The sequence below is a fragment of the Trachypithecus francoisi genome, unplaced genomic scaffold, assembly GCF_009764315.1.
Source record: "Trachypithecus francoisi isolate TF-2019V2 unplaced genomic scaffold, Tfra_2.0 Lachesis_group3, whole genome shotgun sequence".
Classification (NCBI taxonomy): Eukaryota; Metazoa; Chordata; class Mammalia; order Primates; family Cercopithecidae; genus Trachypithecus; species Trachypithecus francoisi.
This window is the reverse complement of record NW_022681468.1, coordinates 88,699,032-88,726,627: the sequence shown is the minus strand read 5'-3', so window position 1 is coordinate 88,726,627 and position 27,596 is coordinate 88,699,032. Positions and strand designations below refer to the sequence as shown.

The 27,596-nt window shown below is 48.8% G+C and overlaps 1 protein-coding gene across 2 annotated transcripts in view; it reads right to left on the bottom strand.

Annotated features, from left to right (window-relative positions):
* Positions 1-27,596, bottom strand: part of ADAMTS17 (ADAM metallopeptidase with thrombospondin type 1 motif 17) — a 367,322-nt gene that overhangs the window by 7,144 nt on the left and 332,582 nt on the right. For both annotated transcript variants that reach the window (XM_033188835.1, XM_033188836.1), the window contains 2 exons: positions 20,378-20,582; positions 16,064-16,216 (listed from right to left, as the gene is read on the bottom strand). In XM_033188835.1, the coding sequence (XP_033044726.1) occupies positions 16,064-16,216; positions 20,378-20,582 (358 nt within the window). The remainder of the gene's footprint in view (positions 1-16,063; positions 16,217-20,377; positions 20,583-27,596) is intronic.

Genomic DNA, 27,596 nt, shown 5'->3' with positions numbered 1-27,596 from the left:
GACTTAACCTGAACCTCCCCGCAGGGCCCTGTGGAGAATGCAAAGAGCTCTCTTTTCTTCCTGTTAAGGAGTAGTTGTGTCTTTGCACACACAAATACGTATAACTAAGCAAGAACAACATCCAGGCGCAGCCCCGACTGCAGTTTATGGCCAGATGACAGGTATGCCTGAAGGTAAGGGAGCAAAGGCTTTCAGTCAAAATTCTTTTTAGAGGTCAGGCACGGTGGCTCACGCCTGTAATCTCAGCACATTGGGAAGCTACGGCTGGCAGATCATGAGGTCAGGAGTTCGAGACCAGCCTGGCCAACATAGTGAAACCCTGTCTCTACTAAAAATACAAAAATTAGCCAGGCATGGTGGTGTGCACCTGTAATCCCATCTACTCAGGAGGTGGAGGTAGGAAAATCGCTTGAACTCGGGAGGTGAAGGTTGTGGTGAGCTGAGATTGTGCCACTGCACTCTTGTCTAGGCAACAGAGTGAGACTCTGTCTCAAAAAAAAAAAAAAATAAATAAATAAAATCACTTATGAAAGCAATCTGGTAATAGTTGTACCCAGAAATTGAGAGTCCACACAAACATGGTGGATGAAGGAAAAGGCCAGTGTTCCCAATGCAGAACAAAGCCACAGAGCCAAAAGCTAAATGCAGAGAAGTCATGCCAATCCCCTGCAAAACCATGCAACCTGTCCACTGATAGCAGGACACAGACTGAAAAAGGGCAGCATTTGAGTGAAGTCAGATATGACCATGTGTCCTCTGGCAAACCGACAGGTGACTCAAAGTGGAGCTGGTGACGATGAGACCAAGATCGTAATCACTAGGTTGCACCATACAAAACTGCTTATATTCACCCGTTTTGACCTCAAAGCATCCATTTCATAAGGCTCCATTTTATAACACACTAAAGAAAATAGTAGAGTCCTGGAGCAAGACGGCTGAATAGGAACAGCTCCAGCCTCCAGCTCCCAGCACGAGCAACACAGAAGATGGGTAATTTCTGCATTTTCAACTGAGGTACCGGGTTTATCTCACTGGGGAGTGCCGGACAATTGGTGCTGGTCAGCTGGTGCAGCCCGAACAGTGAGACCTGAAGCAGGGCGAGGCATCGCCTCACCTGGGAAGCGCAAGGGGAAAGGGAATCCCTTTTCCTAGCCAAGGGAAACTGAGACACACAACACCTGGAAAATTAGACAACTCCCACCCTAATACTGTGCTTTACCAAGGGTATAGCAAACGGCACACCAGGAAATTATATCCCACACCTGGCCGGGAGGGTCCCACACCCACGGAGCCTGCCTCATTGCTAGCACAGCAGTCTGAGATCTAACTGCAAGGCAGCAGCGAGGCTGGGGGAGGGTCGCCCGCCATTGCTGAGGCTTAAGTAGGTAAGCAAAGCCACTGGGAAGCTCGAACTGGGTGGAGCCCACCGCAGCTCAAGAGGATGTGGAGAAATAGGAACACTTTTACACGGTTGGTGGGATTGTAAACTAGTTCAACCATTGTGGAAGACAGTGTGGCGATTCCTCAAGAATCTAGAACTAGAAATACCATTTTACCCAGCCATCCCATTACTGGGTATATACCCAAAGGATTATAAATCATGCTGCTATAAAGACACATGCACACGTATGTTTATTGCGGCACTATTCACAATAGCAAAGACTTAGAATCAACCCAAATGTCCATCAGTGACAGACTGGATTAAGAAAATGTGGCACATATACACCATGGAATACTATGCAGCCATAAAAAAGGATGAGTTTGTGTCCTTTGTAGGGACATGGATGCAGCTGGAAACCATCATTCTCAGCAAACTACCACAAGAACAGAAAACCAAACACCGCATATTCTCACTCATAGGTGGGAACTGAACAATGAGATCACTTGGACACAGGAAGGGGAACATCACACACTGGGACCTATTATGGGGAGGGGGATGGGGGAGGGATTGCATTGGGAGTTATACCTGGTGTAAATGACGACTTGATGGGTGCTGACGAGTTGATGGGTGCAGCACACCAACATGGCACATATGTGACAAACTTGCACGTTGTGCACATGTACCCTAGAACTTAAAGTATAATAAAAAGAAAACATGGCACATATACACCATGGAATACTATGCAGCCATAAAAAAGGATGAGTTCATGTCCTTTGCACGGACATGGATGAAGCTGGAAACCATCATTCACAGAAACTATCACAAGGACAGAAAACCAAAGACCGCATGTTTTCACTCATAGGTAGGAACTGAACAAGGAGAGAACACTTGGACATAGGGTGGGGAGCATCGCATACCGGGGGGCCTGCCAGGGGCTGGGGGGTTGGGGGAGGGATAGCATTGGGAGAAATGCCTAATGTGGATGACAAGTTGATGGGTGCAGCAAACCAACATGGCACATGTATACCTATGTAACGAATCTGTATGTTGTGCACATGTACCCTAGAACTTAAAGTATAATAAAAGAAAAAATAAAAGATAAAAAAAAGAAAAAGAAAATAGTAACATTTCTTAATTTGAATGTTCATAATGCATAACTTTAAATATGAATGTGTAACTACATCAATACATTACTTAATGGTAGGCATTTAATGAGTCCACTTATACCACTAGAGACTTTTATATCTAAATGGGTTACGTAATTTAAAAGAAATCCTGCTTTCTGGGAAAATGGGCTTACCATATAATCAGGGTTCATTTCTGTGAACTGGCACGTATGAGGCCCACTTAAGAACAGCGGGCCGGGCATGGTGGCTCACACTTGTAATCCCAGCATTTTGGGAGGCTGTGGTGGGCAGATCACCTGAGGCCAGGAGTTTGAGACCAGCCTGGCCCACATGGAGAAACCCTGTCTCTACTAAAAATATAAAAATTAGCCGGGCATAGTGGTGAGCGCCTGTAATCCCAGCTATTTGGGAGGCTGAGACAGGAGAATCACTTCAACTCAGGAGGCAGAGGTTGCAGTGAGCCGAGATCACGGCACTGCACTCCAGCTTGGGTGACAGAGCAAGACTCTGTTTCAAAAAAAGAAAAAAAAAAAGGATATACCTGCTGACTGCTGACCTGCAGGCAACACCAACATCCCTTTTCTCTTCAGATCTTTTCTTGGGCCATTGGCCACAGTGCCGCCTCTACTGCAAAACATGTACCCAGGAGGGCAAGCCAGGCATCTTCCTATTTCTTCCTGGAGAGAGGAGCACGAGGTGGGGGGCTGTTGGATTTCTGGGGAGGAAACTGCACAGATGGATGGAGGAGCCCACCTCACTCCCCTGCATCTCTTGAGGAGCTGCCCTACCCAGCTGGGGAGTCAGCCCCACAGAATCACTGCTGTTAAGGGGCTCAGGCCTGCAGGAGTGCCAGGAAGGGCTTCCGTGTCCTCTGTGAGTGTTGCTAATATGTATGTGAAAATCACACAAGGGCAAGGGCTTCACCCCGTGGGTCTATTAAAACCAAACGCAGCATTGGCAAGGTTTTTGCCTGGAAATGATCAATGACCATCATGAAACTCAGGCATTTAGGGTGACCTTGCAGACAGATGTCCCCTCTGAAAGGTCTTAGTCTTGTGTAGCATGCTCTGGGGCTGAGGGGAAAAGGCTGGCATATGGCACGTCTCCAGCATATGCAGGTGGTGTGCTTGCTCTTCCCAAGGGATCCCTCATAGGCCTCCACGGCAGCGTGGAACATTCCACAACAATCCTCATGGCTGATGCTGGCCACTGAGGTTGGCAGGGGTCCATGTCTTGCTCAAAGTTGCAGAGGTAGGAGTGGCAAGTGGTCCAGCGACTCCCATCTCATGGACTGAATTCCATCCTCCTATGTGAATAAGAGGTTGTACCGAATGGAGCTTTAATTGGAAGCGGGAATCAAAGAACCAGGTCACTGCCCATCTCCACCATTTACTCATTATCTTTCCTAGCATGGGTCACTGGCTTTTAATTTTCCAGTCTATAAATAGAACTGCTCCCTGAGATCATGGAAGGGTGTCTCCAAAGTCCTTCAACAGGGACAGGTGTCTGTTCTCACTGTTCACTAGTGTCGCCATGAGGCAGGGCCAGGTCAGGGCCAGGCGTGAGGTGGTTTTGAGGGCAGGTGGTCCCAAGGGCTCTGTCGCTTGTAGGCATTTTACTCTTATCAGAATTAGGGTTTGCTTAATTCTAGCTGGAGTCCTAGTGGGCGCTGTTCACACAGCTGTGGGCTATGGGTGGCTCTGGCTCACCTGGAAGAATTTTTGAGAATTTTGGGGTGTTTGCTTAACTGCCTGGAGCTGTGTCTGGGCCAGCCCCCTGGAGGATGCTTCCATGTGTTAGGTGAGAAGACAAGTTACAAAGTGGCATGTACAGAAGCCACCCCGTTTTTAATATAGATGTGTGTGTACCTATGTAACAGTTTGGAAGACAAACCATTATAAAAATTTACCATGTCAGCATATGGTTTCTGGGACTAATTTTCCTTTTAGTGTGTTCTATAGTAAGAGCTACTTTTATAATTAAAAATAAAACTGGAGAATTCTGCCAATGACTCTTTGGTGTAACCAGCTGGTGGCCCACCATCCTGACAAGCTGCATTTTCATTTGAGCTGAGGTGGTGCCAGGCCTGCCCTGGCCTAAAATCCACAGGTAATATACTCTCCTTAACCAGAGTTTTGATGGAGAGGCTGTGCAGTGTGGGGCATCAGGGGGGTCTGTTGGCATGCTACATCCCCACTTACTAGCTGTGTGACCTCAGGCAAATGACTTAACCTCTCTGAGCCTCAGTTTATTTGCAGCATGAGGATAATAAACTTTCGTTTGTAGAATTGTCTCCTGGAGTAGACGCAGTGTGGAATAGGAGCCTAGCGGGGGGTCTCAGAGTGGAGCTCAACAAATCCGGCTGTTATTATTCTCAACAGCAAATGCACGGCCAAGAGCACAGACAGCTGGCCAGGGAGCTCCTGGAGCCCAGCAAGGCGCACTGCGTCACCTGGCCCACTCCCTTAGCACTCCCTGGGCTGCCCTTAGGTCACCAGGCCCTCCACAGGCAGGTGCAGACAGCCCTGTCTGCCTGGCTCCCTGAGTTGATCTGGCAGCCAGACCTCAGGGAGCACAATTAGAGGCTGTTTTGGTCCTGAAGACAAACATGATTCCAGACAGGTCTGAAGGGGTTGCTGTTGAAGGACATCCTCGTAACCTGAGCTGGGCAACCTGAGCTGGGCGGTGGTGGGAAGGATAACAGGCGCACGGGGTGAATTCCTTCTCTGTTGGCCTCCCCTGAGGCTTCAGCTTTAATTGAACAGTGAGGAGACTGCAGTGTCTCCTGATAGCATCAAACTTGCCCCAAGCATCGCTGTGAAGCCATTTTTTAGGCTTTAATAATCCAAGCAAACAGATCTATAAAAAACATATCTGGTCTTGTTTGAAGCTCTCACTGACAGTCCTTTTGTCAAGGGGCTCATCACATCCACATTTCATGTGGCTTCTTAAGACTCAGGTAACTGAGACAGAAATGGAGGCAGCAATATATTTAACCGAAAAGCTCCTTGCCAGGAAACCTGGAGTGGAGCCCCCTCCCCAGCAGGTGCCCACAGCTGTGCATCAGAGCTGGCCACCCGGTGGAGAGGCAGCCTCCACATCCGCCCATCACCCTTCCCAGGCAGGGAGGGGGTGTCACTGGAAAAACAGTAACAAAATTGTTGATGCGCAAAGGGCGAAATGTTCATGACAACAAAGGGAAGAGGTTCAATTTGGGTTTACTCGTGCTTTTTTGTGCAAATTAGTTCATGAAGTTACTGTGAAAAAGAGATTTCCCTTTAGGTAGAGTTTCCAGCAAAAAGAGAAAAGATGTTAGATTCCCAGACCGATGTGATAGTGAGACACTGTGCAAGCGTTACTAGCTTCTTTAATAATAATAGAAATGGCAGTCGCCATTGCAGCAGGGCCCACCTCCTGCCTGTCTGCTGTGTACAGGGCACCGGGCTTATGTACGAGCTTGTTAATCCTCACACTGACAGCTGCTGTGGCCAGAGCTCAGAACACAGTAGGTGCTCAATAAGTGGTGTCTGCTGGGGATGCGGCACCACCTTTCAGAGAGGCAGAATGTGAGGTTTCAGAGTGTCCATGTGAGTCTTCCCAAGCCACATAGCTAGCCTGCCCCTGCCTCCCACCTGCCCGCACCACCCCCAACAGGGAGGAACCAGGTCTCCATCACCCCTACCCTGATGACATCCTTCCCCACAGCGGGATTCCCTTCTCCTAGCTTCTCCCAGCTGTAAAATCACAACTGTAAATAACACCAGATCCCAACAGGATGTTTTGAGAATTAGCTAGAGGAGGCTGTAAAGCTCTCAGGAAGAGGAAAACACTCCAGGAATGTCAACTGCACGCCTGGGCTGTGGTTCCTGCAGAGTGGCCCAGGCAGGGCTGCCCCCCACTGGCTCCCCCCACTGGCTTTGGGGTGAGCACAAGCCCAGGATGGGGTGAAATCATGCAAGGCTGAACTCTCAAAGCACAAGGAATGCACCCCCGTCCCCACGGAGTGAGTCCCTGAGGGGCCAGCCTGCCTCAGGCTGGTTTTGGATAGCAAAGAAAGAGACAGACAGAATCCTGACAGTAACTGCATTTTCCACTGAAAAGGTGCCTGGCTGGTGAAATGTCAAAAGCTCTTCAAAAGCATTTTGAACAGATTTCCCCCCGAGACTTGGCATGAGCAAGGAAAACCTCAGAAGCGGTTGAAACCTGAAATAGCAGTGTTAAACACCAGTGAAAATCCCCACTCCCTGCGCCATCGCTGAGAAACAGGAAATGCTTTCATAGACACACAGCCCCTCCCACTCCCCCTGCGCCGCCTGCTTTCTTCCCGGCAGTCACAGCTTCAGGTGTCCCTCATTCCTCCGAATTCGCAGCCTGCTGACCTGCACATTGTGGCTGGGACCTTCTAGCCAGGGAACCAGGAGGCTGAGGTGACCCCCGATGGCCTGCAGGGGCCGGGTCGCCTCCAGAGCTCTGGGGGACTGAAGTGCAGAGGAGACCACGGGGCAGCTCTCATCCTCTTTCCTGGGGCTGGAGCTGTTCCCTGTGGGTAAATTTGCTTCCCATCACCCACTGCAAAAGCTGCAGCGAGACAGCTGCCCCAGGCCATGCTGCCTGATATCACGTGTGGGTACTCAACCACAGCACGCACCATTTACGGGGCCTGAACCACACTCGATGGATGGTTCTTCGAATACATAAACATTTTACAGGCCCATATAAGAAATGAGATTCTGATGAGAGACGAGGCTGATGACTGCCCCAGATGGTGATTGTGCAAATGATGATGATCAAAAGCCCCTACTGGGCATTTCCCCTGTGCCAGCGCTGGGGTGAATGCTATGCTTGGATGCCATTCACTCCTCAATCAGCCGTAGGAGGGCTACCCCCAGACTCATCTGACGGCGGATTATGCCCACACAAGGTGAGACGGGGACAGCAGCGGGGCTGGGTTGTGAACCTGTGTTGTCTTAACCACCTGCCCTGCTCTGAGGTCAATGACAAAAAAGCACTACTTAGGGATGATGGCTTCTGACTTACTAGCCACATGCAGGCAGTGATTAGAATCTAGACTGTGGTGGAGACGGGGCGTGGGATGACCAGGCTCCCCCACTCTCTGATCTCTCACTCCCTGCAAAGGCGGCTGCTTTGACAAGGGACACTGAGCAAATGGAGGGAAGGCGCGGGGCCCAGGAGATGGAGGCACTGGCCTTTGGACCATTCAGCATGGCCCTGTGGCCCACCTCACTTCCCTGCAGCCACCCCTCCTGGCAATTTCCTGGGACCTCACTGCTCTTCAGCAAGCTCACTGCTCTCATCTGAGCATGGCCTGGGTCTCGAACTTCTCTCTGTAAAGCACGGATGGCTCAATGGCGGGCTCTGTGGACTCACACACAGTGTTCCACACTAAGGAAGTATCTGTCCCCACTCCTTTTTGCCCCTGCCCAGAAAAGCACTGAGTTTTGGTCACTGCCTTTCACTGGCTGCTCACATTCCTAGGAGTGATGGCAAATAGAGGATCTACCTCTCTTGATCTGGATACAGAGTGCTGGCTGCTGCCATGGCACAGTTTCACACGTCCCAGAAAAGGGCCCCAGGGTCCCCAGTGCCTTGTGCACTTGAGTTTTGATGCTCACATATTCTTCAATAAGGACTCAACTTTTAATTTCACAATTAAGGGGAGGCTAAACATGCAAGATCTCCTAGAGGGATAACAGATTTACATTAAAGTATAAATGATTGACTCAAAGCCTTTGGGGGAGCAGATTGTGATGGGCGTGGAGGGCTGAGAGCAGACAGATACTTGATTTAATAACGAGCACATGAGCATCTTAGACTCAGCTCCTTCTGGTTTCAAATTCGGAATCTAAGCCTTCGACACGATCTTGCACTTTAAGCCAAGGTGGATTACCAGCCCTGCCATTTTCTAGTTGTGTGACTTTGTGAAGAAAGCCATATCACCACTCTGAGCCTCAGCTTGCTCATCTGTAAAACGCGGACTGACGGGTGAGGGTCCAATGACATACCCTGAGTGAAGGTGCTTTGTAAATTCTAAAGCAACAGCAAATGTCACGGGCCAATGTCACTGATCCCAATAAAAGTAGTCTTACCCTCTACCTGCACCCACCCCCAGTTGTGGCTCCCCAGGCAGGGGCTGTCTAGATCCCACAGTGCTGACTTCATACCTGCTCAGTGGGACTTAGCATGGGCCACTATAGCCAGCTCCTTGTCTGTCTCCCTTTAGGCAGGAGTCATTGTCCACTCTTGTACCACCAGCACAGGGTCTGGCACAGAACAGCAACTCCAGAAATGCCGGCTGAACTGAAGTGACTTGGCCACATGCCCACAGCAAGTGGGGGCCACAGCTGGGCAGGCAGGCCTTGCGGGCTGGGGTGGGGTGGGTGGGTCAGGCCACACCAAACAAGTGTGGGCCTCAGAGATGGTGTGTCCACATTGAAAACTGTCTGTAACGACCCTCTTGCGTGATACAAGGTTCGTTCATTGCTAAGGTCATGGAACTCGAGCCTGTATCTCCTTGCCTAGAACATAGAAAGGTATCTAACAGCTGGGTTTCTGGGGAACACAACGACACAGCAAAATATGCATGAACTCGACCTCAGACTGGTTCTCCCTGACTTCCTCCTAGGGTTCAGAGCACACAGATCCTTGAACATGTACTGCATCATTTGATTCGAAAGGCCTCTGAGAGGCACCGTTATCTCCACATTACAGACAGAAAGAAGGCTGGTTTAGGCTGTGAGGGTGCTCAGAGGCCTTGCAAGTCAGATCAGTCCCCTCCACTGCACCAGGGGGTCAACGACCACTTTCTTCTTTTCAGTATAAGGGAACACCGTTCTCTTCCCTAGGTCTATTAAGTCACGGTTTTCTTTAAAAACATCATCCATTATAATCCCTCCAGAATGTGTTTTTCATTGGAAACATCCCATCATTGCAGTGGTGATTAATGCTCAGAAGTCATGCTATCTAGAAAGAAATGAGATTTCCCCCTCCCGCATTTTAAGGGCCCACCACCCCCAGAGTGGAACACACAGACCCGGCATTCAGTGGGTGAAAACAATGATCGGCATTGTTTTCTGGAAAGAGCTACTATCCCGGGTGGGAAGGCAGCTGCAGGTCATTTTTCAAACAGACCAGAGCGATAGGAGTGCTCTAGGCAGGGATGGGAACATGACTTGTGTCCCTCACACATGACCCTGGTTAGGGTTTTGCTGCTGGCCGAGGTCAGGATGAGGGGCAGGGGCAGGAAGAGGGGGGCCCCATCTTCCCTAGGGGCCTGCCTGCCTCCCCAAGGCTCTGAGTGGCAGGAGTGCTCAGCCATCCCTGGGCGCCCTCTCCCAGCTAGCACCTGCAGCATGCTCTTGGACTGGCCCACTCCTCACCTCCCTGGAAACAGTCTCATCTTTCGCAACAGCACCTTGGGGTGAAGTGAGAGGAGACTGCTTGGATGGCGATATCACAGCTTCCATCTGCTGAAAGATTCACCTTTTGAGCTCCCTCTATTGTGACACCGTGAGGGGAACACCTGCTTAGCCCAGCACGCTGCTGCTGCTGCTGCAGTTTGCCTCCCGAGAGCTAGAACTGGACAAGAAATAGTAACTGGAACAACTGGTTACATTAACAACCTTCCACAGATACAGTGATACATGGAGAGTGTTCAGCCTTCTCTCTGCTTTCCTTTTGGGCAATTTGCCTGCTGCCTTCAAATGCCAGCACATGACGAGGTTTGGTGGCTCATTACAGGAAGGAAGCCCTGGGTGACTGGTTTAAAAATGCAGTGGAACCCATGGGTGCAACCATGGCGCCATCTGCAAGCTGGACAGCAAAGATGACACATAAACCATACGGCAAACCCAAACAGTTCAAATCAGACAAAAACGCTGGGGAAGCCTCATCCCATGGAATCTAATTAGAAAGTTCTGGTCTCCAGGGACTGAGGACATGGACTCCCCACCACCACCCTGGGGAAATGTATTCTTCCCACTTCTCCAGAGAAGGCAGAGAGGGAAAAATGGGCAAGTTTCTTTACCTGGGGGGAGGGTACTGAGGGGCAGGTGGTGTGGGGGGTGCCCAGCCCCCAACTCCCCCAGGTGATGGCAGCAGGAGGGAGGGTGATGAGGTCGACAGTTGGGGTTGGGGTCTCTTGGTTCATGTCTATGCAGCCCCCACCAGCATGCTCCTGGTACACCACACACACACACACACACACACACGGTGCCAACTCCAGTATAATGTCCCTGCGGGCCCTCTCTGCTTGCTAAAACCAACCTTCCCCCAGCTCAGCCTCAGGTTCAGGCTCTGGCTCTGGCTGGGGACCCTTGCTAAGCCCTCTTCATAACAGCTTGGTGCACACAATCAGATGCCATCTGATGCCAGCTCCAGACAGTGGCTGATACAGTTTGGGTGTCTGTCCCCTCCAAATCTCGTGCTGAAATGTGTCCCCCAGTGTTGGGGTGGGGCCTGGTGGGAGGTGTTTGGGTCACAGGCGTGGGTCCCTCAGGAATGGCTTGATGTCCTTCCCATGGTCATAAGCGAGTTCTCACTCTGTTAGTTCACCAAGAGCTGGTTGTTAAAAAAAAGTCTGGGGCCTCCACCCTCTCTCTCTCTTGCTCCCTCTTTCACCATGTGACATGCTAGTTCCACCTTCTGCTGCAAGTAAAAGCCTTCTGAGGCCTCCCCAGAAGCAGATGCCAGCACTGTGCTTCCTATATAGTCTGCGGAACCATAAGTCAAATAAACCTCTTTATCAATGATCTAGTCTTAGGCATTCCTTTACAGCAATGCAAAGTAGATTAATACAGCAACCAAGATGTCACTGAGGCCCTCACATCCCACAAATCCCTCTTGTTCTTACTGCAGTGACAGCTTGTCAAATGGGCTATGGCAAAAGTGGGCACAGTGACTCCAACCCCTCACTCTTCTGAAAGCCTGGAAGTGTTATTTACAGCATGGCTGGTGAAGAGAGGATGGCCAGGCAAAAGGCTCCATCTTACCTGACAGGCATTCCCGGAAGGCTGAAGGTCCTGTCTGGGGAAACTTGCAGTGTCCTTGGCCAGGGAAGGACCCCAAACAGCAGATGAGGGAAGGTGCATGGGCTGAGTGAGCCACGTGATGCACGAGCACCAGGTCCCGGGCAGGACTGCTGAGTGTTATTCCTATCCATCCTTTGGTTGTTTTGTGGCTCCTCGTACTAGGAAGGTCAAGGTACTTAAGAAAGCAAAAGTGTCCAGCTAGTCCTCAGAACCAGAATGGTCATGCTGAGGACAGCCAAGCCCTGCAGCCTAAGAACCATCTACAGGATGCCCCTCAGCTTAAAGGCACCATCATGGTACCTACCCAATCCCTTCTTGCTTGGGTTTCCACCAAACAGCCTGAACACTGAACTGGGTCCAGGAGCTTGGACTCTGCCAGGGTGTGGGCGAGGCAGGTAACTGCTCTGAGCCTCCATTCCCTCTTCTGTGCAGCAGGGGTGACAACCTTGGCTAGAGGGGACCAGTGACATGAGGCACAGGGGTACCCCACAAAAAGGAAAGTAGTGATAGGTGCCCCAACCCCAGATGGGCAGGTGTGGCCCAGGTCTAGAACTGACCACTTCTTGCCTCCGCTCCTGCCCCGGACCCCTGTGGGCACAGGTGCCAACAATAGTACAGGCTGCATTTAGGGCGTGGTTGCTAGGACCCTTCCAATTTCCTGAGGACAATGACAGGTTTATTCCAGTTCACATCTGAACACTTAGTATCCAATGTTATTCTGCCTGTTACTGTGTTAGGCAGGTCTGCTTCTACATCTTCTGGACTCTCTGTAACCATGTAGGCGTAAGGTAATCAATTCTTTAGATGATCCTGCACATTTGCCAATGTGCTACTTATGGATCAGAACCTAGTGTTTTGATAGCTCACCTATATGTCTCTGGGCTAGAATCAGTGACCTTTTCAAGCTAGGTCTGGATGTGCTTGGATAGAGAATGTCTCAGTGTTGTCTATAAAAGGCTGGAAGCCCTACTAATAAGACAAGGTTAAGTCAGATCAGAATGGGTTATAACCCTGGGGATCGTGCCCCAAAACCATGTGACGTTTGGGTGGTGGATTTTGGGCAATGAAATGAAATGGGTTTAGTTGTCAAAGTGCTTAGACACATATAGTAACATTCTGAAACCTCTAAGCATCTCTGAGAAACAGGCAGGGCCAGTGTTTATGATTTCCATTTCAGAGATGAAGAGATCAAGGGATCAGAGAGGTTCAGGCACGTAAGGGGAGAGTCAGAGCTGTCATTCAGTCCCTTAATGTCTCTATTGCATGAGTTCAAGTCCTCATGGCTCGAAGGCCTGCCTGCCTGCCTCCCTCCCTCCCTCTCCCTTCCTTCCCTCTCTCTTTCTCTCTTTCTTTCTTGATGGGGTTTCACTCTCTTGACTGAGCTGGAGTGCAGTGGTGCAATCATGGCTCACTGTAGCCTTGACTTCCCTGGCTCAAGTGATCCTCCTGCCTCAGCCTCCTAAGTAGCTAAGACTACGGACATGTGCCACCACGCCTGGCTATTTTGTTTGTTTGTTTGTTTGTTTGTTTATTTTGTAGAGACACAGTCTCCCTATGTTGCCCAGGCTGATCTTGAACTTCTGGGTTCAAGGAATCCTCCTGCCTTGGCCTCCCGAAGTGCTGGGACTACAGGTGTGAGCCACGATGCTCAGCCAAAGCACATGTATCTTTTGTGAGAGCTTTGAAGTTAAGTTTCTCCGCCAGCATAAGATGCATCCTGGCAGCTCCATATTAAGCTTTATCAACATTCAAGTAACTGTGTGGCATCCCTGTTTGGTTTTGGGGAAACTGGACTGACAGCCTCAGTTTTGTTGCCTTGGTCAGATGTTTTGATCAGGGAGTAAATAGGAAGGAGGTGTTTTAGGTCCTTCTCAAATTCATTGTTATCCAGAATAACAGTGCACCTTAGCACTACCAGGCAAACAGGGAATTGGGAAATTTGTTGTTGTTGTTGTTGTTGTTGTTGTTTTTTTACTCAAAAGGTTTGGAGAAATTTGTGTTCTGACTTGGGCTGATGGGAAGGTGGTAGCATTTCTGCAGGGATCAGATTCTGATAAGTTTTGCCTTCCAATGGAAAAACCATTTTTCCTTTCGTAAAGCAGAGGCTGAAGCAAAATTACCTGCCTAAGCCATGTTGCCACATTTTCATAGCAAAGCCAAAACCTAAATGTTCAGGTGAAATTTCAGAAATAACACCACACATCTACAACCATCTGATCTTTGGTAAACCTGACAAAAACAAGCAATGGGGAAAGAATTCCCTATTTAATAAATGGTGTTGGGAAAACTGGCTAGCCATATGCAGAAAACTGAAACTGGACCTCTTCCTTACACCTTATACAAAAAATAACTCAAGATGGATTAAAGATTTAAACCTAAGACCTAAAATCATAAAAACCCTGGAAGAAAACTTAGGCAATACCACTCAGGACATAGGCATGGGCAAAGACTTCATGATTAAAACACCAAAAGCAATGACAACAGAAACCAAAATTGACAAATGGGATCTAATTAAACTAAAGAGCTTCTGCACAGCAAAACAAAACTAGCATCAGAGTGAACAGGTAACCTACAGAATGGGAAAACAATTTGCAATCTATCCATATGACAAAGGGCTAATATCCAGAATCTACAAAGAACCTTAAACAAATTTACAAGAAAAAAACAAACAACCCCATCAAAAAGTAGGTGGAGGATATGAACAGACACTTCTCAAAAGAAGACATTTATGCAGCCAGTAAACATGAAAAAAAAGCTCATCATCACTGGTCATTAGAGAAATGCAAATCAAAACCACAATGAGATGCCATCTCACACCAGTTAGAATGGTGATCATTATAAAATCAGAAAACAACATGCTGGAGAGGATGTGGAGAAACAGGAATGCTTTTACACTGTTGGTGGGAGTGTAAATTAGTTCAACCATTGTGGAAGACAGTGTGGTGATTCCTCAAGGATCTAGAACCAGAAATACCATTTGACCCAGCAATCCTATTACTGGGTATATACCCAAAGGATTATAAATCATTCTACTATAAAGACACAAGCACATGTATGTTTACTGTGGGACTGTTCACAATAGCAAAGACCTTGGAACCAACCCAAATGCCCATCAATGATAGACTGGGTAAAGAAAATGTGGCTGGCACACATGTACCATGGAATACTATGTAGCCACAAAAAAGAATTAGTTCATGTCCTTTGCAGGGACATGGATGAAGCTGGAAACCATCATCCTCAGCAAGCTAACACAGGAACAGAAAATCAAACACTGCATGTTCTCACTCATAAGTGGGAGGTGAACAATGGGAAAACATGGACACAGGGAGGGGAACATCACACACCAGGGCCTGTTAGGGGGTGGGGGACTAGGGAAAGGAGAACATTAGGACAAATAACTAATGCATGCGGGACTTAAAACCTAGATGATGGGTTGATGGGTGCAGCAAACCACCATGACACATGTATACTTATGTAACAAACCTGCACATTCTGCTATGTACCTCAGAACTTGAAGTATAATAAAAAAAAACTGTCTAAAGTGAAGATAATGAACATTCAGCTCAAGTAAACATTTTTTTCACACAAGGAACATATTGGCAGTCAATCATGTGATTAGAATATGCATTAAAATGTTGGAAAAAAAATGCTAGCCACTAATTCTAACATGTTTAAGATGCTGTGTAGATTGAACAAAACCAATGGCTCTAGGTCAGCAGTTTGCAATCTTTGAGTGAAGAGATATCAGGAGAAGCAAGCAGTTTTTCAGTTGCTAAGACCATACAGAAAGACAAACACAGTCTATGCTTACAGGAGGCGTGGTACAGATTTTGTGAAAAGACTCTCTAGAAAACCCACTAGAAGGTTCTTACAGGTGGCAGTGGTGCTCACCTTGGTCCCCAGAAAACAGGAATCATTCAAATGTATCAGATGAATGAAAAAAGAGGAGTTAAACAACAAATCATTTTTTTACTTGGAGAAACATTCAATGGCCCTTTATTCACCCTTGGTCTTGAGAGTGCTGACCCCGCAGCTCTGTGATACCTCAAGTGATACCCCTGCTCCCACCTCAAGGCCCCCTGCCCTGTCTGTCCCTGCATCTCCAGGCCCTTGCCCAGGCGTCCTGGGAGTGAATGGAAGTGATGTTTGCCCCCAGTGTCCCCATGGCAGGAGGCTGGGGCCTGCCAGCCCACTGCACAGCATGGCAAGCCTGGCATCCAGGGCACGGGCGCCCTGCCTTGGGCTGCGTTTGGGTTCCTTCTGCATGCATGTGAAGCAGTGGGGTTCTGCCAGTGAGCCCCAAGGGGCAGTGCTGGTGCGGCCTGTGGGAGAAGCAGGGGAGGAAGCACACGGGGTCTTGGGTAGTGGCAGCGGGTGGAAGGAAAGTGAATGTGCCTAGTTATACTGGGACTGCGTGTGGAACTGGAACCCATCACAAGAGCTGAGCTCCCGACCCTCAAGGCCCCTGCACTGCGGCACAGAGAGAAATGCCAGCAGGCTGCTCTTACCGTAGACCAGTCCCCAGTTTTCCACTCATAGCAGCCTGAGTAGTCCTCGCAGGCCTCCTCGGCTCTCGGCCTGGTGGATGCATCGCATTTCCCTTGTGAGTTGGTGCACGCCACAGTCCGTTTCCGCACTCCTTTTCCACAGTTGGCAGAACACTGCAAGACACCATTCGAATATTTAATCCAGTTCCAATTTGATTCAAGTCCATCAGCAGCTATTAACTCCCTCCGAGGTGCCAGGTGTGGGATGATGCAAAGACGAAAACCCACACTTCTGTCCTCAAAAAGCTCATGGTCTACAGGGTCCTATGCACATGGTCCCAGCTGGGGCCCCAGCCAAGTGGCCAGTGTTGGGGAAGGGACCCAGGAATCAGGAGTGGGAAGAACCTGGGGTACTCGTGAGGTCACATGAGGGGAGTGGAATTCAGTGGCCACTTGTCAGGTCCAAAAGCTTAAGGCAATACATGAGCTCAAAGGGCAGGTGTGTGATGGAGCCATGAGTGCTGCAGGGAACAGGGGCCAGCTGGAGCAAGATGAGGCCCTGAAGCTGAGTCCCAGGCCCCAGATCTTCCCAGATGGCCTCCAGGTGCACGTGCTTTGCTTGGGCCAGTCTGGGACAAAGACCTCGATCCAGCCAGGAGGAGGAGGAGGCAGAAGGAAGGAAAAGCCATAGGTGACTTTCTCGTGAGGCAGGTGGAAAGCCTTCGCAGAGAGCTCCAGTGAATGTTTTAACGCAGACACCAAGAATGGTGACAGAGACATGTTCCCTGTGGTAGTTTACCTACTTGCAGGAGACCTGGCAAAGGGCAGTGGGGAGGGGACCTGGGCAGGGCCTGTGGGTGATGAATGATGTGCACGCCCTCCAGAGTTCAGGATTCCCAGCAGCAAGAAGGTATGAAGAGAGAGAGGGCATGACAGGGTATCAGCACAGCAGATGGGTGCTCTGGGGTGCATCTGGAGCCTGTTCCTGACACGCCTACCACAGATACTGGGGAGGGACGGTGCCTGGGCTGGCAAGAGCACTTACTATCTCCAAAAGCAAAGCAGAAGGAAGCCCAGGCAGAGCTGACCCACAGCCTCGGGAGGACAAAACTCATAAACAAGTTGGCCTTGGGAGCCCTGTCCCTGACACAGGCGTAAACACATAACTTGGAAAGATGGTGTGCAGAAGGCTGGATTCTGCTAAGGCGGTTTCATACTTGCTCACTTTACCAAAAATATGGCAGGCTACAGCAGTGACTTTCTTGAGTTATAGCAAACTCAACTTTCAAAAGTTATAGGCCAAATGCAGTAGTTCACACTCATAATCCCAGCACTTTGGGAGGCTGAGGTGGGAGGATCACTTAAGGCCAGGAGTTCAAGACCAGCCTGGGCAACATAGAGACCCCCATCTCTAAAGAAAAAAAAAAAATCCCACTGTGTCCACTGGAAAAAAGATACATAAAGGACAAATGTTATTCCTGATATTTGTTATTAACATTTATCTCTAAATATGATCTAGCTTTCTCTTTTTTTTTTTTTTTTAAGATGGAGTCTCGCTCTGTTGCCCAAGCTGGAGTGCAGTGGTGCAATCTTGGCTCACTGCAAGCTCCGCCTCCTGGGTTCAAGCAATTCTCCTGCCTCAGCCTCCTGAGTAGCTGGGACTACAGGTGCCTGCCACCACGCCTGGCTAATTTTTGTATTTTTAGTAGAGATGGGATTTCACCATGTTGGCCAGGATGCTCTCGATCTCCTGACCTCATGATCCACCCGCCTTGGCCTCCCAAAGTGCTGGGATTACAGGTGTGAGCCACCGCGCCCAGCCTCTCTTTCTTATGAATTCAATTCAGCTCTTTGTCTGAAGATCCTATGAGGTTTTCTTTCAAGGCTAATTTAGGCTGGTTTGAAATACACATGCTTCAGAATTGGCTGCAATGTCCCCTTCAGGGAGTGGAGAGAGTAGCTGTGTGTGGAGTGTGGAGCTGGTTTAAAGGGTCCTCGGATGCCAGGGGTCAGTCCACGGTGGGCTTTGCATGCAGGAGCAGGGGCAGGAGCCCTGGGGCACTGCACTGGAGGGCTACACCTTGCTTCTCTGCGTGGCAAGATTTCCTGACCATTTCAGCAACTCTGTCCTCACTGTCTGACTTGTGGGCTACCCCTGGCACCAGCACCCACACCCACACAACTTGCTCCTCTGCAACCAGGAGCCCATGCACCATTTCTGTCTAAGTTCACTGTTGCCTGCTCTTTACTTTGCATTCCTTGCCTCTTCCCCTTGAATTTCAAGCTCTGAACGTCCAGCCTATTTCTTAATCAAATCCTGACCCTTAACCAAACTCTGACCAGCAACCTATTCTCTTTCTGAAGCCTTTGTCGGAGCAGTGCTGCAGGCTGCTGAGGTCAGCTCCAGCTCCAAAGGGGCCTAGGAGGGTGCCCTTCAGTCTCTCTCTTTGCTTTCCATCACGGGCGGGGCCTGTAAGCTGAGGACAGGAGAAACTCACTACCTTTTCCTTCCCTCCGGATATCTGATCCTTCTTCTAATAAAGTCAGGAAGAAGCTGGGGAGTAGGTAGTGAGAGCAATCAACACAGCTGGTTGGATAAAACTGACCATGTCGATAAAAACTCTCCCTCAAGGAACTGAAACCCATTTGCTTCCAGGGGAAGACAGACTCACTTTGGGACTTCAGTACTTGGGAAGCGGCAGAAGTACCAGCTTCGTGAGCTTCCCGAGGGGAATGATTTGATTCCAAGTTAAATGTTCAGAAGGAAGTGTTTTGCTCAAGCCTGGGCTAAGCCAGAGTTAGGCTGACTGGTGTGGTGCTCGTTCGGAATTAGGATTAGGTGTGCACCTAGATACAGACACAGAGAAATTTATTTAAATCTTGCTCCCACTGTCTCACATTTTCCAAATGCAGAGATCTTCAGTGCTGTAGTGATAATTGATGATGTCAGGCTTGGTGGGGAGGCATTTTTTTCCCCCCACAAAAAGAGTCTGAGTGGATTTTTTTTTTTTTTTGAGACAGAGTTTCGTTCTTGTTGCCCAGGCTGGAGTGCAATGGTGCAATCTTGGCTCACTGCAACCTCTGCCTCCCGGGTTCAAGTGATTCTCCTGCCTCAACCTCCCAAGTAGGTGGGATTACAGGAGTGCGCCACCATGCTTGGCTAATTTTTTGTATTTAGTAGAGACAGGGTTCCACCACTGAGTGGAAAATTTATAGTTTTGATCTGATCAAAGCACAAATCTTACTTGGATCAAGAGCTAGGCAATTAAAACCCAAAGGCTTACCTAGGGTACTGGAAAGGGGAGGGGGCTGAATACCTGCCTCAACCCTGCTAGCAAGGGGCCAAAAAAAAGTCCCTCTAATGTTAAACTGAAAAATGTCAGCATATATAAAGAAAAAAAAAAATCAAACAACAAAATCTCAAACTCTCTTCTTTTCCTAAAATATCATAAAATGTAGGATAAAGATTCTGATCTATAAACAAATATATGCCACGATCTGTTTGAAAATTAATCTTTGTTTTAGAGCAGCCAATGGCAGACTTTCCCTTCATTAAAAATGGGCTGAATACTTTTTTATTCAAAATAATTCCAACTGTTTGGCAATAGAGGGAACTTTAAAAATATTTTCCACACTAAAGAGTGTCTTGGATGAGCCTCTCTGAGTTTCCTAGACTACTCTGGTGGAAGACCTGAGGGAAGCCTGCCCTTTATTCAGCTTTTTTTTTTTTTTTGTAGTTTTATAGCCAAACAGTCAAAATCATTAATGCAAAGTCAATGCAAAGCCCTGAAGGATGACATCACCAAAGATAAAATCGTACTCCCAGGACCAACCTTCAAAGTTAAGACTTAAGGCTTAATCCACTTCTTTCCAAAACATTTTATGGCATGAGATTTGTAACTCCAACTTGCACACTAAAAGCTGTCCCTCCTGGCATCTGACTCTTGTAATCTACAAAGACTGTTGGGGGATTAAAGGAAAACCTTTGAAACCACCTTCCCAGCCTGAGCACACCACAGTTAAATACACCCAAAGGAGAATTAAAAAGTTGGTCAGTATCTGTCTGTCCTATCTTGATGTGGGAATTTTCATAGGAAATGGGATCAAATAGTCCTTCACTGTGGTGTCAACATGTACATCATGAGAGACATGGTATCTATGTTTTTGTAGCCATGTTGTTATCTGAGATGGAAATTAAGAACACATGAGCTATAACACAACTTCGAGCTGACCTGGGGACGAGCGAGGGGTGGGAGGCACCAGAATGTCACCAATACCGTGGCACCGTGTTGGAGTCCCTGTGGTTGAGTCCTGGCGGCAAGCCCAGGCACCCACCTGTGACCACTCAGATGCCTCCCAGATGGACAGGCAGTCCTGGCCTTCACAGCTCTGCACTGCTGCTGGCCGGGGACCCGGGCAGTAGAGGGGCCGCGTAGCGACGTGTGTGCCGTTCTGCAGCTGGTATACGCAGGTCACCTCCCGGTGCTGGAAGCCTTTCTCACAGGTCGCCGAGCAGGGGCTCCACGGACCTGCTACCCACCTGCCAGACAGGAGGAAAGAGAGCGAGAATGACTCCGGTGAGAGGCCAGCCTCTCCGGAAGGCCTTCCAGCCGGATCCTGGAATTGTTGCCCTGTGGTGGGAGAGAGGGAGGCAGACTCAGGAAGCTTTTCAGTCAACCTTGGACATAATTCAGAGTATTGGCACAGAGGGAGTGACTTGAGTGGTCCTCTGGTTGGATGGTCTCCTCAGCACAGACATCTTTCTGCAATCAACACCCCTACGGCAGACGGAATTATCTGGTCATGGCCTCCCTGTAGGGAATTACATATCTGCCTGTTGTCACAGGACCTGCTTCTTTTGACAGGGTGTGAGTGAACAGGATGCTGGCCACGTCCCGGCAGAAGCTGTGAACGTGGTTATGCGGTTTGGCTCTGATTCTCTTTGCTTCTTACCCTCTGCTGGGAGAACAGTCCCAGTACAGGGAATGCCCCTACAGACAGCCTGCACCACTAACACCTGCACTTCTGTCAGTGACCGAGATGTTGGAGTTGTTTGTCACTGCAGCAATAGGGGATTGATACAGCCATTGACAAAGAACCCCCGACCCCACACCAGTCCCAGCTTGATTCACCAGAACTAGGCCCTCCCTGCTTTCCAGAGCCTCCACAGATGGCTGTGATGCTTGAGAGTGGCAAGTTGTGGGCTGTGGGAAGACAGAGGCTGTTGAGTTTGGCATCTGAAAGTGTTCTTCTAAAACTTCGGCTCAGGCCGGGCAGTAGCTCATGCCTGTAATCCAAACATTTTGGGAGGTTGAGGCAGGTGGATCACTTGAGGTCAGGAGTTCGAGACCAGCCTGGCCAACATGGTGAAAACCCATCTCTACTAAAAATACAAAAAATTATCCAGGTGTGGTGGCGCATGCCTGTAATCCCAGCTACTCAGGAGGCTGAGGCAGGAGAATCGCTTGAACCCAGCGGGTGGAGGCTGCAGTGAGCCGAGATTGTGCCACTGCACTCCAGCCTGGCTGACAGAGCAAGACTCTGTCCCCCCCAAAAATAAAAACAAAAAATAAAACATGAAACTTCAGCTCCCTGCGCAACAGCCTGATGATCCGATGCAGCAGGCGTCTGTTGGCCGCAGGTCGCTGGACAGCAGCTGAGCAGCTTGCGAATCATGCTTCCTCAGGACACACACAGGCTTTCCAGTGCCCTCTGGGGAACACTGAGGGATCGCCCCTGATTGGTTTCTGGATGAGCCAACTGGCTTTGCCCTTTCTTGTCCTGCCTCATAAACTCCTCGCTCCCAAGAGTTCACCACCTGACAAAGCAGCTTGACCTGTGCACCGCCAGGTCTCACAGCCACTCAGTTCCTCCTCATTAGTCAAAAACAGTCCTAAATCCTGCCCCAAACCAAGTCTGATCATGCCATGCCAGGCCATCCCACTGCTGAGCAATGTCTACAGCTTTTGCCCACTGGGAGGATCCTTTGAATGGGTACTGGATGGTGCCAGCTGTCTCTCACTTTCCAGTCCCAGCTGAGTGGCTCATTTGACCATCCAGGCGCTGCAGATTTACTGAGGGCCTCCCACGTGCCAGGCACCTTCTAGGTTCTGATGAGGAGGCAGTGAGTGAAACAAAGTCCCTGCCCTCTGAAGCTTATATTCTCAGGGGGGCAGACCATATATGTCCAGTGAACCACATATATCACCATAGCATATATAACAAATGTACTCAATGAGATTAGAGACCGTAACACACAGTCACAAGTGCTTTAGAGACAAGTCAAGCAGTGTGAGCAGAACAGGGAGTAGGTGGGGGTGACTGTTATCTTACAGCAGGATGCAGGGAAGTCCTCATTGGGAAGTGGAAATTTGAGCAGAGCCTGGGAGGAAGGGAGCCCTGTGGCTACAAGGGTAAAGGCTTCCAAGGCAGAGGTCACAGGGGTGCAAAGGCCGTGGTGGAGGGGCATGCTGGTGGGGTGGAGGCGGAGTGAGGTAGGGGAGAGTGAGGGGAAAGGATGGGATTTGGGAGGCAGAAGGGTGCGATTCCTAGGGCCTGGCTGGTCCAGGTAGCTGTTGTTCAAATAAGATGGAGTCCTGCAGGGTTTTGAGAGAGGAGTGACATGTTCCTTTTGGCTCTGAGAGGGCCACCGGCTCGGTATGGATACCAGTTTATAGTGGGCAGAAGCAGCGGCAGAGAGACCAGAGGAGGCTCCTGCAGCAGTCCCGGTGAGGACGGTGCTGGTTTGAACCAACTGGGGTGGCGCTGGCTTCTCTGGTGCTGAGAAGACAGAGCTACCTGGGCTCCTCCCCTCCATCCCAAACTCCCTCCTTGTTCCAGGGCACCTCCTCTGGAGCTCAGTCCTAATCCCCTTGGCAGACTCATGACTCTGTCCTCAGGCTTCCGGGGCCTAACTCCAGTGAAGCCCTTCTTGGATCCATGGCTCGCATGGCAGGGATGGGAGCCACAGTGACTCCTTTGGGGTGCAGTCGTGAGGACAAGTGGCATATTGTCCATAAACTGCTTACAACAGTGTCTGGCACATGGAAGCCATGTAAATGTAACTCTTAGCTATCATTGCTGTCACTGTCTCCTCGGTAAGAGATGGAGAACTCCTGCAGGGTGGCCATGAGTCTCATCTCAGCACCCAGCCACTACTCAACACGAAGAGAACTGAGCTAAATTCTGCACATTTCTCCTAGTTCATTTCTCCTAGTTCTGGTCTTTGGAGTAACCCAGAGACCTTCTTAAATATGTGAAGACAGCTCTTTTGTTCCCCTTTAAGTTTTCTCTTCTTTTGGCCAAACGAGTTTGTGTGGCAGATGTTCAATCCCTCCCATTCATTTTCTACTCAGTCACTACTTTTCTTACAGTGGACAACACGGCCCAGATGTGGCCTGGAAGCAGCCAGAATGAATGTGATGAATAGGGACAATAAGCACACACACACTAAAAAACTAGCCACTATCTCCTTCTTCTTCTTCTTTTTTTTTTTTTTTTTGAGGTGGAGTTTTGCTCTTGTCACCCAGCACCCAGGCTGGAGCACAATGGCATGATCTCGGCTCACTGCAACCTCCACCTCCCAGGTTCAAGCGATTCTCCTGCCTTAGCCTCCTGAGTAGTCGGGCTTACAGGCATGTGCCACCATGCCCGGCTAATTTTTGTATTTTTAGTAGAGACGGGTTTCACTATGTTGGTCAGGCTGGTCTCAAACTCCTGACCTCAGATGATCCACCTGCCTCAGCCTCCCAAAGTACTGGGATTACAGGCATGAGCCACTGTGCCCGGCCCCAACCATACAGCTCCCCCAGAATACATCTTAACACTAAAAATATAGAAGAGACATAGTCTCAAATAAAGGAGACATCTTTAAAATGAATAAAAACCTATGTTTATTTCTCTCATTACTCCTGAGAAATGGTGAAAGCTTTCAGAACAGACTGGTTTCTAGAGTCATCACGTAGAAATATTGACCCCAGGACACAGATCTTATGCCTGCTGGGGGCTATGGTCAAGAAAATAGAAGAACACCAGAAGGTGCTCTTGGAAGGAGATACGGAAAATATTCAGTGGGGCAGACATTTACTGAGCGTAAACCAGGTTCACTAGACTTCTGGGCCTTCATAGGACCCAAAGCTCTCCCCAAGATGAGAATGACGACGGCCATGATCCAGGCATGACTATTACCCCTGAATCTAGAATAAGCCACATCTCTCCCGAAGGAAAAAAGTGTCTGTACCTGGGAAGAAGAGGCACAGAATAGGAGATTGATAGCTGCAATTCTTTGCTCACAATCACAAAATAAATTGGTCCCTTTCCTTTTTTTTTTTTAAAAAAAGGAAACTGGTTGTAGCACAGAGAATTTTTAGGGTAGCAAAACTGCTTTCTTTGTATGATGTTATAATGGTGAAAACATGTCATAAATTTGTCCAAACCCACAAAATACACAACACTGAGAATGAAGCCTAAGATGAACCATAGACGTGGGTGATAATGATGTAGTGATGTGTCAGGGTAGGTCCATCAGCTGTAACGAACGTAGCACTCTGGCTGGGCAGATCATGCGTGCCTGCAGCAGGTAGTATATGAGAAATCCCTCTGTACCTTTCTCTCAATTTTGATGTGAACCTAAAAGTACTCTATAGAATCAAGTCTAGGCCAGGTGCAGTGACTCATACCTGTAATCCCAGCACTTTGGGAGGCCAAGGTGGGTGGATCACCTGAGGTCAGGAGTTCAAGATCAGCCTGGCCAGTACGGTAAAACCTCATCTCTACTAAAATACAAAAGTAGCCCAGCGTGGTGGTGTGCACCTGTGGTCCCAGATACTTGGGAGGCTGAGGCGAGAGAATTGTTTGAACCGGGGAGGCAGAGGTTGCAATGAGCCGAGATCGCACCACTGCACTCCAGCGTGCCAGCCTGGGGAACAGAGCGTGCCAGCCTGGGGAACAGAGCGAGTACCCCCAGCTCCCTCCTCACCAAAAAAAAAAAAAAAAAAAAAAGAACCAAGTCTGTTAAGATAAAAAAAAAAAAAAAAAAAAAGCCAAAACCAAAAAAAAAAAAAAAAAGAAATTTGAATGTGATTTTCTTTTTTAAAATAGGGACTCTGACTTCATCAATGTTACCCAACTTGATACTATTTCTATATTTTTAAGCAGCCAGATTAAACATATTAATCTCCCCATCCTGGGCTTCTTTTTGTCTCTCATGAACTGACTCCCACCGGATCCCCTTTGTCTTGCCCTTTTGCAGTTGACTTTGTGAATAAAGACATCAGGCTTTAGGGTGAGACGTGTTTGGTGCTATTGTGCTGACCCCAACTATGAAAACAGCTTTGAGTCTGCTCCCGCCTTTGTATCTGCTGTGCTTCTAGGGTCAAGCCTGAGAAGTGGGGCCCCTATGTCTTGCTCATGGGGATGCCACTTGGCATGCTGTAGGCCACAGGATGCATTGCCATTGCCAGCACGTGACCATGGCAGGTGCTCTAGTGGACGTTGGCAGTGATTCTGGCCAACACACAGGTCACATCCAAGACACATGGAGGGGACGGGGGATGAGTTGGGCAAGGCTCAGTAGTCCTGCCCGGATGTCTCTACATCTCCTGTCCCCTCACTGACTTAAAAAGCCAGATCCGCAGGGAAACAGAGTCAAGAAGAAGGTGGAAAAAGCAAAAATTTCCTTCAAAAAGTTTTGTATATTTAAGAGGCTTCCCACAAAAGTGATTTCTTGATTTGAGCAATTTGGAGAAACGGCCCTGGTAGGGGCACTGTTTTCACACGGGAGATTCCCGCCAGAGCGGCGAGGGGTGGCTAGCTGTCCAGCCTCTTTTCTCCTTTGCCTCTGGTGCCAGAATGGAACATATGTCCGGCAGCCCTCCTTCCTGCTGTCCAGCCCTTTCCAGTGGAGTTCTTACAGTGGGAGGGTGACACAGGTCCCAGCACCTGGGGTGTAAGTGCAGCACACAGGTGCCGCCCTGCTCCTGAGCCAGGGATTCTCTGCCATTCATCCCTCCTCTGGGGCTGCCCCTGCCTCCCTCCTATGGTGCAACGGGCATTGCCAGATGGACTGATAAACTCTCGTGTCCTGGGACCAGATGGAATTCAAAAACACGCTCCACCTGCCAACAGTGCAGCCTCCTGACCCCACCATAGGGGACCTTGAGTCTCCCCATTACAGAGGAGCACAAATGCACTCATGACTGCAGGTCCCACACCGGGCAGCTCAGGGCACAGCCCTTGCTCCATGCCCTTCCTTCCTCTCCCGCTCCTACTTCCCAGCTTTGCCCGGGGTTCTAGATGTACAGTCAGAAATATGGCTCAGCCCTAAGGAGCCACATAACCAGCTGGATCAGCAGTATACGAGGCTCACTGCTGTAGAGGAGGTGAACATGGGGCTGTGGGGGCCCAGGGAGGCACCTTGCTCTGCCTCAGGGTTGGGGAAGTGATGTCTGAGCTGAGTCTCAGTCAGCAGGGTTAGCCGTGAATAAGCTAGGCCACTGTATCCTGTTTTACTCAGTTTTAAACTCTATTATCCAGTGTTAGAATGGCACATAGCCACTGAATGGCTATGTGGATGACAGATTAAAAAACAGTATGGGAAGATATTTGCAGCTTCAAAGAGAATAAAATACCTAGGAATCCAACTTACAAGAGATGTAAAGGACCTCTTCAAGGAGAACTACAAACCACTGCTCAGTGAAATCAAAGAGGACACAAACAAATGGAAGAACACACCATGCTCATGGATAGGAAGAATCAATATCGTGAATATGGCCATACTGCCCAAGGTGATTTATAGATTCAATGCCATCCCCATTAAGCTACCAATGACTTTCTTCACAGAATTGGAAAAAAACTGCTTTAAAATTCATATGGTACCAAAAAAGACCCCGCATTGCCAAGACAATCCTAAGCCAAAAGAACAAAGCTGGAGGCATCACACTACCTGACTTCAAACTATACTACAAGGCTACAGTAACCAAAACAGCATGATACTGGTACCAAAACAGAGATATAGACCAATGGAACAGAACAGAGCCCTCAGAAATAATACCACACATCTACAGCCATCTGATCTTTGACAATCCTGACAAAAACAAGAAACGGGGAAAGGATTCCCTATTTAATAAATGGTGCTGGGAAAATTGGCTAGCCATAAGTAGAAAACTGAAACTGGATCCTTTCCTTACTCCTTATACGAAAATTAATTCAAGATGGATTAGAGACTTAAATGTTAGACCTAAAATCATAAAAACCCTAGAAGAAAACCTAGGTAATACCATTCAGGACATAGGCATGGGCAAGGACTTCAAGACTAAAACACCAAAAGCAATGGCAACAAAAGCCAAAATTGACAAATGGGATCTAATTAAACTAACGAGCTTCTGCACAGCAAAAAAACTACCATCAGAGTGAACAGGCAACCTACAGAATGGGAGAAAATTTTTGCAATCTACTTATCTGACAAAGGGCTAATATCCAGAACCTATAAAGAACTCAATCAAATTTACAAGAAAAAAACAAACAACCCCATCAAAAAGTGGGCAAAGGATATGAA